This window comes from Ambystoma mexicanum, chromosome 9 (genome assembly GCF_040938575.1).
Source record: "Ambystoma mexicanum isolate Mex_15411 chromosome 9, UKY_AmexF1_1, whole genome shotgun sequence".
NCBI lineage: Eukaryota > Metazoa > Chordata > Amphibia > Caudata > Ambystomatidae > Ambystoma > Ambystoma mexicanum.
The window spans coordinates 780,561,717-780,577,858 of record NC_090931.1 but is presented as its reverse complement, the minus strand read 5'-3'; the positions used below and the strand labels follow the sequence as shown (position 1 = coordinate 780,577,858).

At 41.9% G+C, this 16,142-nt stretch overlaps 1 protein-coding gene across 2 annotated transcripts in view; it reads left to right on the top strand.

Moving 5' to 3' along the window:
* The window catches only part of DNAH7 (dynein axonemal heavy chain 7), a 1,167,586-nt gene that overhangs the window by 364,528 nt on the left and 786,916 nt on the right, over window positions 1-16,142 (top strand). For both annotated transcript variants that reach the window (XM_069615701.1, XM_069615700.1), the window contains one exon: window positions 5,954-6,094. In XM_069615701.1, the coding sequence (XP_069471802.1) occupies window positions 5,954-6,094 (141 nt within the window). The remainder of the gene's footprint in view (window positions 1-5,953; window positions 6,095-16,142) is intronic.

Here is a 16,142-nt window from a genome sequence, read left to right as displayed (position 1 = left end):
TCCCCTGGCACTTTTCCCCTCCCCACCTTTCCTGCACTTGGGCAATCTCAATGTCACTTGGCCTAGTAAGATCGTTGTCTCTGTCCTCCCTCTGTTCCCCCTTCCTTGCCACGTAGCGCCTTGAAACACTTGTGTATAGGCGTATTACAAATGCCATATCATATCATATATATCATATCATATCATATGATATCCAGGTTTTCTCCACCGGTCCGACACGCAGGAGGGTGCAAGAATGCTATGCCCACAACAAAGGATCTGCTGCATCTGTCAGGCTTCTTCGTGAATGTGACAAAGTCAATATTTGTTCCATCACACAGGATAAGTTTCATTGGCATACAATTGGATACAGTGGAGGGCCTGGTATGGACGACAGAGTCAAAAGTAGAGTCCCTGTGGATGTTGGCTACCCAGTTCAGTCAAGAAAGCATATTGAGTGTCAGGAAATAGAAGAGTCTCCTGGGATTGATGTCCTTCTGCCTCCTGTTAATCTCTGTCTGTGGGCTGCAGATGCACCTGCTGCAGGACTAGCTGGATCTGCGGTGGTATCAGCTGGTTGGGGACTGGAAGGAAGAGGTTTGTGCAACCCAAGTGACGAAAGGACCAAAGTGATGAAACGTGCTCTGTCCCAATCTGGTCAAAGGCCTGCCATTCCAATAAGCACATAAATTGTCGCTGGTTTCAGATGCCTCTGTTGGGCTGCGGAGACCATCTGAGACATCTGCAATTCCACAGAGGTTGGTCTCTGGAGGAGTCATTGTGGCACATGAGTGTGCTGGAGTTGAGGGTTATTTGCCTTGTATTGAAGGACTTCTGCCCAGTAATATCTGGGAAGGCGGTCAGGATCCAAAAGGATAACATGGCAGGGCTGAACAACATAAGGAAGCAGGAGGTGTGGAGAGAACCAGGCCCTTGTCCCTGTCACGGGAGGCAGAGATCATGTGGTGGTGCCACAGTCACCTGTTGGCAGTGCACCTGGCAGGAGAAAACAATGTGACTGCAGACTCACTCAGCAGAGAGCTAAGAAGCTAATCTAATAGCTAAGAGGCCACAAGTGGAAATTGTACAGAGGGATGATGGCTCGTGTATTCAACGTGTCCAGCCACCTGGCGGTCGTTCTTTTCACCACCATAGAAAACAAGAAATGGCCAGGCTTCGTTTCCAGGTACCACAATCTAGAGTCTTCCAGGGTTTGATCAGTTTTTGATCAGTTAGTCAGAGACATTTCCATGTACTTTTCCCCATCCCGCTAATCCAAAGGGTTGTCAATAAGTTAATGTGAACTCACTGCAGGATGATCGTGATCGCTTTGATGTGGGCCAGGCAGGCGTGAGTCCCTCAATGTCTTCACCTGTTTCTGGTGCCCAACAAGTCATTGCTTCCTGTGATAAATCTGGCGATGCTCTCACTTCCTCCCTGGGGAGAGTCTCTCCCATGTGGCCAGGGAAAGGCAGAAGCTTCCTGGCCCTGGGGATGGCTATCTAGGGGAGGACCACATGAGGGGAGACAGCATTCATGGGAGGGAAGTGGACCCGCTAGATTGAAACTGGTATCTGGTATCCCCCTTCCTATGTAGACCCTCATAACCCTGTTCTCATCCCTCAGACCTCAATGGCATATTATGGAATCCAATACGAGTACCCAGTTGTGAATAGTTGTAGTCGGTGGACCCTCGTATGTAAGAATAACGGGATGAGGAAGAAGCAAGGAGCAATAATGATGGCTCATGCTGAGAGCCAACATCAGAGGTCTAGTCGTTGGAGGAATCCAATTGGTCCGGCATGGTTAAAAACCATGCCGCTAACAGAATCATGTTGTCTACCACCCAATGCAGATTCGGATCTCCGGGTGGAGCGGCCCAGGCAACCAGCAGGTGACGGACAGGAGAGCGGAGCCCTTGCAAGAGACCGAGGCAGACCCAGCAGGAGAAAAGAGTTGCACTGGTGATCAAGGGTTTGTGAGAACCGGAGAGAAACTGCCGCACTGACAAGTTGACGTGTAGAGGAGTGGGAACAGATACGGTGGACAGGAAGCTTCTGGACACCCTGGGAGACCAGTGTACCACCAGGAAAGGACCGCCAAAGCTCTAGAGGTACAAGGGAGGCTGAATCCATGGTCCGGGGAGGCCTAAGAGAGCCCAAGAGAATTATTATTTGAGGAGCTGGAAAGACTAAGAAACACAGTTTCTAGGACCCAAATTGATGGAAACTAAGCTATAACTAAGCAACAAGAATTTAGAAATTGTGAACTTTTTACATATGTGATGAAGATCTTGGCAGGAGAGAAAACCAAGGCTCCGGGAAATAAGAAAGAGAGAGTAATACGTTGGTCAGAGATAACAAAAGCTCAAAGGAAGGTCCATACCTCTTGGAACTGTGAATAAGTAAACATTGAAGAGTATGAAAGTCCTGGTAGGAGAGTAAGCTAGGCAACATGTGGTGTATCTGGGACCTGCACCCAAATGCAAAGTGTACATGGAGAAAAGCCCTGGCAGGACAGTATACCAGGCAATGTGACTGCAAGTCAGGAGACCTGCACCCAAATAGAAAGACAACACTGTGAAAGTCCTGGCAGGAGAGTATACCAGGCAATGTGATGAATCAAGCGAAGGTCTATGCCCTTTGAAGGAAGTTGAATAAGCTGTGAACATTGTGAAAGTCTTGGCAGGAGAGTATACCAGGCAATGTGATGAATCAAGAGGAGGTCTATGCCCCTTGAAGGAAGTTGAATAAGCTGTAAACATTGTGAAAGTCCTGGCAGGAGAGTATACCAGGCCAATGTGAGTGCGAGTCTGGAGAACCGCACCCAAAAGGAAAGTGAATGTTGTAAAGTCCTGACAGGAGAGTATACCTGCAACTCTGCTGCTTCTGCACGGATGCGGACAGCATCCTCCCTTCTTGCTGCTCGCTCACAGCTCCAGCTGCTCGCTTTCCAAACCTGAGTGTCCCACACCTGTGGTAACCTAATGGCACGACTGGCCTTGAGCTCCATAGGTCCTCTGGGATGTTGGCTGGCATCATGGCTCCTTCTCAGGTCCCACCACAGCTGCCTCCTTACCAAAAGGGTCTGGTCTCTCCCGCACATGCCTCCCTGTTGCTCCCTTTGCTGGTCTCTGGTTCTCCATTTATACACTTGCAACCACTTGACAGGTTTCAGGTGTGGATTTACAATTGGACTTGCCTGACTTAATTGAAGGAACATGCCTGACCCTCACAGTACTCTGCAGGCATCTTCGTTGTCCCAGTACTAGAGTGGTGAAATGGAGTGTTCATTGCTATGTCGCCTCTTCCTGATCCCAGTACTCTCAAAGGTAAAATGTGTGAAAATGAGGAGAGCTGGTTTAAAGTAGCCTATACAGGCTGGGGGACGGTCAGGTTGGTCTTCAATAGGGAAAGGGGGATACCATGTATCTCCTGTTGGCACCCCACTCCCAATCCCCAAGGACCCTCCACCCAGGTGATCCTCCCTTGCTTCTCCACTCCAAGAGTCAGGATCCAAAAGCGATGGCCTTTCCCAGGCCACCCGAGAAGATGATCCAGGGGGAGTAGGAGTGAGGATACCCTCAGGTTTCTCACAATAGCCACTGCTTTTTGCATGGTGTCCAGGCGCTCTGGCGGATCTGAAAGAGAGGGACTGGAGTGTTAAGTTAGTGGGAGAAGAGGGGGAATGCAAGATAGCTTTGCTGTTGTGTTGATGTGTGCAGATCACAAATACATGTATGCTGTTTGTGGGTGTGTTCCTACATAGTACATAGTCGAGAGTGAGAGCAAAGAGGCAATTGTGCCAAGAATGGAGACTTATCTGTCCATGGTTGGCAAAGGAGCACCTGTAACTGCTGACAAAACAAATCCTACAGAAATATTTCAGCATACGTCATCATAGCTATAACACAGTAGTGTCTAATATACATACATGTACTTTATATTTCTTTGCATAGTATTGTGTTTCTTTGTCATATTCCCTCCCTGTTGCCCTGTGGGTGGTTTGAAACAGTATTCACTTCCTGTATACGTGCCTAGCAAGCGAACAATAAATAAAGTGTTCGGTCAGAAAGTCCTTTGGGCTCTCCTTTTGCTACCTCTGTTAGTCCCACTGACTTTTTGGAATCTTGAATTCTTTGTTTGCTGGCAGGGAAAGTTCTAAAGCAGACTCCTATAAAGCTACAGCTGCATTTTGGGTATTCTGCCCTAAAAAGTACACGTGACAAACAGACCAGGCGTGACGCAAAAGAGCCCCATTTTTCCCCAGGGCGAGTCTTGTCACAGACCAGCGTTTCGTGTCACAGGCTGCTTTATATGTTATACTTGGCTGCACAACAGTGAAGCCTTTTTACCCTGTTGGTAGCCTCTTGTTCCTTAAACAGGAACAAAAGGACTACCAGCAAGATTTTTGAGTTATGTGACCTAGGCATTTTAGGTTTGGCTATTTGTGAGTTTGACCACAAGGAACTGCCATTTGTCAATTTTGCCTATGTGGGCTCTTTCCAGAGCCCTCAAAGTATCCTGTATGGGAATGACATCCAGTTCTCCCAGGTGTGGGTGTGGCCCCCAGGACTCTAGGTTTGCATATTTGTCAGGATCCTGTGCCATTGTTCTGAACCTACTTCCAGCCACGTTGGAGTAGTTTGGGGAAGATCATAGTGTGCTGAAAAGTTTTTCTGGAACTGTTTTTTCTGACTCAATTTCTTCCTTAAGGCAAAGTTCTGCTCCTTCTTGTTCAGGAAAATCCTGTTTCTGGCTCTTCCTTCCTCTGTTCTGGTGGTGGTAAAAGATGGATGCTCTTGCACTGTAGCCCTGTGCACCCAGTTGAGCTCCTGGCACTTTTGTCTTTTTATGTAACGGAGGTGGGGGACCTTATGCACCTCTGTATGTATCCTTCCTTGTGGTGGGCCCCTGCATCCTGACTTACTTTCTTGGTCCTCACTGGAGCATCACTGCCTTGACCAGGAGCATCTGTGATTGTGTTATCTCACAGCTGCTGCTTTGTCATTTGCCATCATGAGGGTAAATGTTGACCTAGTCAAGATTGCCTGAACCATCCTTCTTTCCCAAGGGGCTTCATGAATCAGGAACCAGAACCACAGCCTGGAAAAGCCTGGTGTCTCAGCTAACCACTTGATCCCCAAATCATGAGCTGTTGCTTCAAATCTAAGTAGCCGTTTCCATATTCTTGAGGTTTTTGTGCCTCAAATCTGCCACTACTGGCCATCTTCAGTACTTGGGGGTTACGTGTACCCGCCATCTTTACTGTTATCGCCAATGCCACTTTGCTTCTGATCCTGTGGGGCATCTCTGCATCAATCCTCTTCCAGGAATCTGGTTATTGAACCTAAGTCTTGAACTCAACTTGTGGGGTGCTCTATCCTTGCCAGCATAGAGCTTGCCACTTCTGCAGCTGCTCTGGAACTCTGGTAACACTTGCCTGCATTTTCTCTAGGATTGGGAGATGATTATTGACTTGGTCTTGTGTTGATTCTTATGGACAAACCTTTCTGAACTTCTTAAACCCCTACCCTCTATCTGGATTGGATGGTGGGGAGAGTGTGGGTGACTTTGTTGGATCCCTTGTCTGCCCTACACAGGGTTAGCATTGTTTAGCAAGAGGCTTCTTCTGGCCCGCAGAGTCTCCTGGTCCCCCCAATCGGTCTGTTCAATGTCACACATGCTAGGAGTGTTCCACGACTCAAAATATGTTGTGATATTGCTTCACGATATTGTTACACAAATAGATTTGATAACACAAATGAAACTATAAATATGACATGAACAAAGACTCCATTTGTTTGTTTCCTTTTAAGGCTTATATGATCAAAAGTGTATGTCACTTGCATAGAGTGAAGTAGGGTGGATACTGGAGAGAAGTGGACCTGCGATAGGCTGAAGCACAAATTACCTTTGTGAAATCTATCATGTTAGAAAAACTGTGATTTCAATATGATTTCTTTCTCAACAAGGTCATTGGAGAAGCAATTGAAGCCTACCCAAAAACTAGTCGAATTAATTGGGTGAAGGAGTGGCCCGGACAGACCGTTCTTTGCGTTTCCCAGACCTTCTGGACAAAGGAGGTGCAAATGTCAATCAGGAAAGGTCAAACGGTAAGCATTCATGAGTGGGTGCTGTTATTAACAAACATGTTTCGGGATGTATATAGAAAGATGCACAATCATGTTATTCTCGATCACATCAGTAGATGCACAAATATGGGTTTATAGGAGCAATATTCTGCTAGTTTGTTCCTAGTATGCATTTAGATTTGATTTGTAGCTGAAATATCCCTGTGCTGTTCAGTAATTTTCACCATCAGCATTTACTCCAATTCTGCAATACTTTGGCGAAGTTCACTCGGGGCCAGTTCTGTTTCCTATTGACTCTATATGAGAATTCTGTGGGGTTATGATATGATATGACAGGTTATGACTTTAATCACAGCTTTTTAAGTGTCCCACACTAGCTCCTGTAACGTGGGGCCCTCATTGACGTGATAAAACACTTCAACATTTTGGTAATGAAATGTCTCCTTCTCCAAATACTGTATTTTCTTTCTGTCTTCCCCAAAGAGGGATTAATGGAGCCCAGTAGCTTAACAATGTTGTGATATCCCCACATGAGGCCCTTGTGTCTGTTTTGAATGGTTCATATCATATAACATTGGATAAATACAGGGTGTTGTAAGAGTGTCTTTATCTGTAGTTTGTTATTATAAAAACACATTTTTTTCCTCCAGTCTAAATTCTCCAATGCCTCCACTGTGCTCTGTTACAATATGGGTTGGTCCAGCATTATTTCTTAGTCAATTCCAACCTCTTTCAACACCCTTTTTTAAAGCCCGCCCCAACACCTAATGCCCTCCAGCACACTGCTTGCTCAGATATCTGAACTTGAACCTTTGAACTTGTTCTCACCCATCAGGGTAGGATGGTGGGATAGTAAGAAAGGTAGGTTGCATACAATTTGCAACTACCACAGAGTAATGAAATATACTCCCATCTTGTGAATTCCTTATTTTAATTCTTGCTTTAATTCCACTTTTTCACTTGCTGGCGGCCACATAGATTGTTTTACTATTTCTTTTTTAATGTATTGCCTAACTGAAATTATGCAAAAAGTAGTGGAACTGTGACCCCGGCAGGGGACATAGTAGGTAGGAACGGAGCACTGTGAAAAAGAGTGTTCAAGAGTAACAGCCATGCTGACTGACAGCCAATTGAGTTGAAACATATTTCACTTTAGCTGTAACTTCCATCGGGTAGTACAGTGGAGAAGTGGGCTTTAACTTCACAAACAACAGTTCTGAAATGGTGAAAATGGTTGCAAAAAGTAGTGGAACTGTTAACAGTAAAAAACAAAAGTAGTGGAACACCACTCCCGACCGTTCCCACTCAATTCGACCACTGCTTACTATACACCTAAACCTCACTCCCCTGTCAGAACCAACACGCAGGAAATATAGGCAATCCAGGACAGAAGGAGCCCTACGGAGAGTACCATTGCTGAACCGGTCTACCCAACAAAGTGAAGACCATTCCAAATTCACATAGAACATAGGCTAAGCAGTAGCCATATCCCACAGGAGTGAGTAAGAGCATACCATCATCCTCCGGCCAGAGCAACATAAATATAGTGGCAAGTCAGGTGCAAAACGTCAAATCCCCTTTTCCTGAAGACAACTCTAGCGATGGAGAAAGATCACTGCCTCTTTGAACTCGGATGTTGGTTCCCTTTATTCTCAATGTTGGCACCTCTGATGGCAATGACAGCTGTGAACATCTTGTCCAGTTTATCCTTCAGACCGGCAAATGCCAGATTAGGATAGTTAAGAGCTCAAACTCCCCTTGAAAGAGTCTCCTGCTAGCCTCAGCTACTGACTACATTTGCTCCTACTCTAGTCAAACTATTTAAGTTATCAGCATGTTATGGATGTTGTGTTTGTGATACTCACAATGAACAATGCTATGCAAGAATTCTTTATAATGAAAACATTAGAACACATGTTGACGCCACAAAAGAACATATGGTTCTGTCAATATTCACCCTACTTGTGTGACTGACCTGATGCTAACCTTTTCTTTTCATGTTTTTTGTGCATGATTGACAACAATCTTAAACCATATTTTCTCCTTTTTCTTTAGTAATTTCTCTTGGGTGGAAACTTAGTGTCAGTTTCAGGGGAATGAATACTGTTTGCAGGTGCACTGAAATGTGCTAGTTTTAAGCAAGGCGTTCAAACAGGAATGATTACTCATCAATTGGGTGGATGCATATATTTGAGGAAAGCGTAGATTATACCCTGCTAGCTTTAAAATGGAGACAACGCTGCTGATGCAGTGGGATCTTTGAGAAGAGGACATCCTTCCACTGTGTCGGGCCACCATACAGAAATAAGCCATACTATCAGCTTCTCTCCATTTGGTTGTTTGGACACATCAGTTGCCAAGAGCCCATGTCTCTTTACTCTCAGTACATACAACACTGAGAGGAGGTAGTCAGTCAGGAGGGACCTAACCCCAGAAAGCATAGCTTGCCTGACTTTCCTTTAGTTTTCCCTTTTAGTTTTAGGAAAGGTATTGGTGAATTACACCATCTAGAAACAATTTGGCAAAAGAACATTTGCAGTGGCTGAAAGAGAAGGTCAAACTTTCTTTTAAAAAAGGTGCCTTCAAGTTGCTCCTGAACGATCAAAGTGGTGGGCAATATCTATCCTGATGAAGAATAAAGAAGACGGTCACAGACCAATCATGGATCTAGGCTCATTAAAGAAGTAGATTACAAAAAAGACTTTCAAGATGGTCCCACGTAGACAGCGATTCCAGTGATCGAAGGAGGCGAACATTAGATGTGTATACAAAGAAAGCAAACAACAGTTTTGAGGTTGAGCCCCAGGGTTAGCATTTTCAGTTCAGGTTTCTACCCTTCAGTCTAGAATGGTGTCAAGAATGTTTTAAACATGTCTGACAATGGTGGTTGTGCATTTGAGAAGAATTGAGCTACATGTGTAACCATACTTGGATGATTGGTAAATTTGCTCACCAACAAAGGATGGTAGGATGAAAGTAAGAGAGGAGGCAGCCGGTCAAGTGGCACAGCGAGTAGGCGCTCGCTTTGACATCCGTGCAGAGCCTGCTGACGCAGGTTCGAATCCTGGAAGGGCCAAACTCAGCCTTTCATCCTTCCGAGGTCGATAAATGATCACCACACACCGTGGGTAATAATAAGCAGCGCTCAGATACCTAAGGGTTCGTAGCGCTATATAAATGCAAAATTATTATTATCTTTCATTTGGATTTTTGTTCAACCAGCAGATGTCCACTCTTGAGCCTTTGTACACACTTCAGTTTCTGGAGTATTGTTCAATACAGAGAGCAGTGAAGTTAAATGGACCAGAGAGTGGGGTCTCTACAAAGTGTACCTTGTTTTCTGAGACAAGAGGATGGCATGCTGTACAACAGGATGTTGGGACTCACATTGGCTTCAGTTCCTTGGATGCCCTTTTTCTGGTTGCAGATGAGACCTCTACAGCAGAAGTTGGATCTGCAATGGCATTGGCATAAGAGAAACAAGAAGGACGGGATTGTCTTGATCTGTCAAACAAAGAATGGTTTACCTTGGTGGAATCACAAACCCAACTAGGTTGCCATTTTATGCAACTGTGCATCTGTACTTGTAACGGATGCATTCTTGGTGGGTTGGGGCCCTTGTTTGAATAAATACGGGGTGAATGAAGTGTGGTTGGATCAAGCACATCAGTGCTTTTGCACTGAGTTTGGTTCCATAGGCTTGCAAAGAATTCCCGTGATTGGTGGTAGGCACAAATGTTATAACTCTAACAGACAATAATAATATATAGTAATATCTAGTTTTATATAGCACTACAAAGCGGTAGGTATCTGAGCACTGACATAATAGTTGATATTATCCCACTGTGTGCTACTCAATTTATTGACCTCAGAAGGATGAAAGGCTGAGTTGGCACAATACCACTGTGATGTATTACATTTGAAAATAAAGGGGGACCAGATTGTTGCAATTGTTGCAAAAATGTCTAGCTTTGCGGATGTGGGCACAGACATCTGGTACAGATGTCAACCATTCATTTCTAAAGAAAACACAATGTTATGACAGAGTCTACAAGCAGAGATATAAAAGAATGTCCTGGAGCAAAACAGATCAATTTCAGCTGCATCTGATGTTTTACGGGTGAGGCCATCCAAACTGGAGAGTGCATAAAATGACAGTATTTCAGATTGAGGTTCAACCCTCAAGAGTCTCTAAGGGAAGCCTTTGTGATTAATTGGTCAGGTCAATTTCTGTATGGTTCTCTAATTCCATTGATTCAGGGAGTGGTTGTCAGGCTGGTAATATCCACATCCAACGCAGGAGCTGCTGAATCCCACGATCCCACTAAGATGTCTAGCTCACAACTAAACTGAACAGCTGAGTACTAGACACCCCTGGGGGGAAGGGGGGAAAAGTGGATAAAATAACAAATCAGACACTGGATCTTCTATCTTCATCCGGTCTCTGCATGAATGAAAATTGTTAAGCATTAAATAATATTACAAAACTAAACAACTATTATTTTATGAATATCAACAATCCTACCTGAATACCCTCTGCAAAAAGCCCAGAGGATGATAGTTACTTCTATATATTTTTTTTAGTTTTGAAATAACTCCAACTCTTTTACCCTAAAAGGAAACTTTGGTGGTCATGTTTCATAACTGTGCTGCTGAAAACCAATGAACTGAATGTCATTACAAGTGACTAAACTGATGGAGGTTCCTTGTGGAAATAAATGAACTTGAAGAAAAGAAAATGTGTTTCCAAACAATGTCAATAAAACTGTGAACACAAACTCCAGAATGTCTCAAGAAGATGAGTCTTTTGAATGAAGCACACTTGAAAAAATAGTTGAAAACACAGAAATAATCTTTTGTTTTCCTTAAAATGATACTATTTCCTTAATCAGTTCATTCCATTTCATTTACCTCTCTTTATGGAAATAGTTCAACAACCAAAGGAAATACCATTTAATGTTGAGTGCAGTTTTAAAGTAAAGTTATTCCTCAAAAACGTCTTTGCATGTAATGAGATGCATTTGGAAGATTCCTCATATAATATGGTAAACAAGTCTTATATATTTTCCTCTTTGTTAAAAATACCTTGGCTCAAAAATAAATATCCTTCTTGGTGCTGCTTTTAAAAAACAAGGTTGCCTGTGCAGTCATTAACTTTAATAGCCTTTAAATATCATGTTTTCATGACTTAATCTCTGATGAATGAGTTTGCCATGTAAAAACACTGGCTTCACAACACGACGTCTTTTAATCCTTGCACTTCAGAGGAGAAAATAACAGAAGATAAGGCTAACTTTGGCAGTTCATTTAGATTAATTACATAAAAAGTACTTAGCTTATTTTTTGCTTTAGAAGACCTCTCAGCATTTTCTTCTACAGGGAAAATTAATTTCTTTAGAGTAGATGTAACTTGAATGAGTTGTTTCTTTTTCTTTTAGTGTTGAAGATATTTTTCTTAAGAGTTTTCCAAGGCCCAAAACATAGGAGATAAACAGAAACATGACCAGCTCAGGAAACTAAACTAATGAAAGTCAGTTTAGAATGTTGGGAGTCACACCATTGTCAACCTGCCACCCAATCAGAACGCCTGCCTCTGCCCTCCATCTTGGCTTGGGGTATCTGCAGTACTCTGAATATGGAAGTTAAGGCCCAACCATTTTAACAGTGAAAGGACTATATTTAGTTTTTAAACCCAACAATGAAATAAACAAAGAACATAAGGATAATAATTCTTTAATTACCACCTATTTACTATGGAACCTGACAGTACCTCCTCTCCAAGCCCTCCCTCCCGGACCAGGCTTGAAAGGATGCTTCCTATGAAATTTGGCGACAAAAATTGGAGCATGGACATCACTAGCAAATTCCCAAGAGCGTTCATCAGGCCCAAAACCTTTCCAGTCTATTAAATACTGAAGTTTTCCACGACTTCTTCTAGAGTCCAAAATTGCTCTGACCTCAAATTCTTCAGATTGATTCTCCACTAAAACTGGACTAGGAGGAACTCCTAATCTAGTTCCATCAACAAATGGTTTTAACTGACTAATGTGAAATGTTGGATGTACTTTTAAATTTTCGGGAAGTTTCAAACTAACTGCAACTGGATTTATCACAGTCTCAATCTCAAAAGGACCTATAAACCTTGGACTAAATTTAGTTCGACCCTTGATTTTCAAATTCCTGGTAGACAACCAGACTTTATTCCCAACACAAAATTCTGGCCCAGGCTTGCGTTTAACATCAGCAAATCTCTTATAGCTAGCCTTACTCAATTGAAGTGCCTTGACTGCTCGTACCAAATTTTCCTTCATAGTCTGTAATCTAATCTCAACTGCTGGACTACCAATGTCTTTCTCTATCTGTTCTCTAAGGAAACGAGGATGGAAACCACGACTACAGAAAAAAGGTGACATAGAAGTAGAATCCTTCATAGAATTATTATATGCAAATTCTGCTATCCAAATTAGATCTACCCAACTGTCTCCTGCTTGCAAGTAACATCTTAAGTACTTTTCCAACTCTTGATTAACACGTTCCACTTGACCATTAGTCTCGGGATGATATCCAGATGTTAATTTAACTTCCACACCAAGACTTCTACAAAAGGCCCTCCAAAATTTTGAAATAAACTGAGAACCTCTATCGGAAATCGCCTGACTAGGCAAACCATGCAGCCGAACAATGCCTTGAGAAAAATGCTGTGCCAAACTTTCTGCAGTAACTTCCCCTTTAATTGGAATACAATGACTTTCTTTAGTAAGTAAATCAACAACAACCAAAATTGTAGAACAACCCTGATCCTTAGGGAGATCAACTATAAAATCCATAGAAATAGTATGCCACGGATGCGGCGGAATTGGAAGAGGTTCTAATAAACCCATTGGTTTACCCACATGTGACTTGGCTCTAATACAAGTCTCACAAGTCTTAACAAAGTTTAAAATGTCACTTCTCATTGTATCCCACCAAAATTCCATCCTGACCAACTCTAAAGTTTTTCTAAACCCTGGATGACCTGAGAGTTTTGATTCATGACAATCAATCAAAATTTTTTCACGGAGCTTCTCTGAAGGAAGATATAATCTAGTGTCGAAATATGGTAAACCATTTTTAATTTTTCTCACTGGGTCCTGTCTCACCCAATCATCCATTTGTTCAGAAGTCATACAGTCTTGAATTTCTTTAGAAAAATTTCCTTCATCAAAAACTCCCGCCACAATAAAATGTTCAGAGGAAATCACAGGTTGTTGATCAATCTCCTTCAATTGTTCACTACCAGGAAACTGACGAGACAAAGCATCTGCCTTTCCATTTTGACTTCCAGGTTTAAAAGTAATTACAAAATCATAATCTGAAAAGAATAATGACCATCTTAATTGTCTGGGTGTTAAAGTTTTAGCTGATTTTAAAAATAAAAGATTTCGGTGATCAGTCAAAACTGTCACAGTGTGTCTAGCTCCATTTAAATAATGGCGCCATTCCTCAAAGGCTGCCTTGATCGCTAAAAGCTCACGATCCATGATGGTATAATTGATTTCAGCTGAAGAAAATTTTTTGGAAAAATAAGTAACTGGATGCAATTGTCCAGTGTTTTCATGCCTTTGAGATAAAACCGCTCCCATAGCCAGATTGGAGGCGTCTGCCTCAACAAAAAAAGGCTTAGAAGGATCAGGATGTAAAAGCACAGGTCCTGTAATGAAACAATCTTTCAAAACCTGAAAAGCCTCTTCAGCTTCTTCACTCCAAATGAATTTTACTCCTTTCTTAAGAAGTTTAGTAATAGGAGTAATGATTTGAGAGAATCCTTCGATAAATCTCCTATAAAAATTGGCAAAGCCCAAAAAACTCTGCACCTCCTTAACTTTAGTCGGAGATGGCCAGTCTTTGACAGCCTTAATCTTCTTTAAATCCATCTCCAACCCACCAGCAGTAATCACAAAACCAAGGAATTCAACTGAAGAAGTATGAAATTGGCTTTTTTCCAATTTTGCAAATAAATGGTTTTCTCTCAATTTTTGTAGGACCAATTTTACATGACTTTGATGTTGTTTCAAATCTTGTGAATAAATCAAAATATCATCGATGTAGACTACAACAAAAATGTCCAGAAACTCACGTAGAACTTCATTAATAAAAAACTGAAATGAAGCTGGGGCATTACATAATCCGAAAGGCATCACTAAATATTCAAATAATCCATACTTAGTCTTGAAAGCTGTCTTCCATTCATCTCCCTCTTTTACTCTAACAAGATGATAAGCACCTCTCAAATCCAATTTAGAAAATATTTCAGCTCCTTGTATCTGATCTAACATAACTGAAATTAAAGGAAGTGGATATCTGTTTTTGATGGTTACCTTATTTAGAGCTCTATAATCAATACAAGTCCTCAATGTTCCCTCTTTTTTAGGCACAAAAAATAAAGGAGATGCCACCGGGGACTTGGAATGTCTAATGAAACCCTTTGCTAAATTTTCAGTTAAATACTCCTTAAGGTAATCGTTTTCCTTTTCAGTAAGTGCATAAACCCTGCTACAAGGTAAAGTGGCTCCTGGTTCAAGTTCTATCTTACAATCAAATGGTCTATGAGGAGGAAGACCACCTGCCACTACCTCATCAAAGACATCACTGAATTCTTTGTAGCAATCAGGTAACTCTCCCATAACAGCTCCAATAGTATGAGAGTGAAAAAGAGCTCCAACCTCTCCTAAGAACCTTGCACCCTTAACATCATCAATCTGAGTATCTTCAAGGGATTTACCTTCAAAACAATGTTCCTTACAAAAATTGGAATTTAATTCAATCACCCTTCTGCCCCAATCAATCAAAGGATTATGATGTGTAAGCCAGGGCATGCCTAAAATAATCTTCAATTGTGGAGCATCGATAATCTCAAAAATCAACTCCTCTCCATGGTTCCCTGCCATAATCATTAGTAAGGGAGAGGTTTCATGTGTGATTGGTCCTGAAGTTAATTCTGATCCATCCACTGAACTAACCTGCTCAGATAAAACCTTCTTCACTAAGGGAATACCTAAACTCTTTGCTACTCCCCAATCCATAAAATTCCCAGTTGCTCCTGAATCAATAATCACAGGACCACTACCCACCAATTTCTTTTAAAAAATCAAGGATACATTAATTGTTATGTGAGGAACTGCCGCCTGAAGAGTATTGGCTACTTGATGATTCTTGCCGTCGGGATTTTGTACTTTCTTTGGAGTGTAAGGGCAGTTCCCAAGAAAATGTCCACTCCTTCCGCAATAAAGACAGAGATTATTATTTCTTTGCCTATCTCTTTCCTCCTTAGAAAGAGGTCCTCTAATTCTTCCTGAACTCCTTAATCATATCCCCCAAGGCTTCCATAATTATTCTGGGAAGTGGTCTCAGCAGCTCAGGCGAAGTTAACTACTTGGGCCTTTCATTCTGTCAGGCTGGTAATATCCACATCCAACGCAGGAGCTGCTGAGTCCCACGATCCCACTAAGATGTCTAGCTCACAACTAAACTGAACAGCTGAGTACTAGACACCCCTGGGGGGAAGGGGGAAAAGTGGATAAAATAACAAATCAGACACTGGATCTTCTATCTTCACCCGGTCTCTGCATGAATGAAAATTGTTAAGCATTAAATAATATTACAAAACTAAACAACTATTATTTTATGAATATCAACAATCCTACCTGAATACCCTCTGCAAAAAGCCCAGAGGATGATAATTATTTCTATATATTTTTTTTAGTTTTGAAATAACTCCAACTCTTTTACCCTAAAAGGAAACTTTGGTGGTCATGTTTCATAACTGTGCTGCTGAAAACCAATGAACTGAATGTCATTACAAGTGACTAAACTAATAGAGGTTCCTTGTGGAAATAAATGAACTTGAAGAAAAGAAAATGTGTTTCCAAACAATGTCAATAAAACTGTGAACAACAACTCCAGAATGTCTCAAGAAGATGAGTCTTTTGAATGAAGCACACTTGAAAAAATAGTTGAAAACACAGAAATAATCTTTTGTTTTCCTTAAAATGATACTATTTCCTTAATCAGTTCATTCCATTTCATTTAC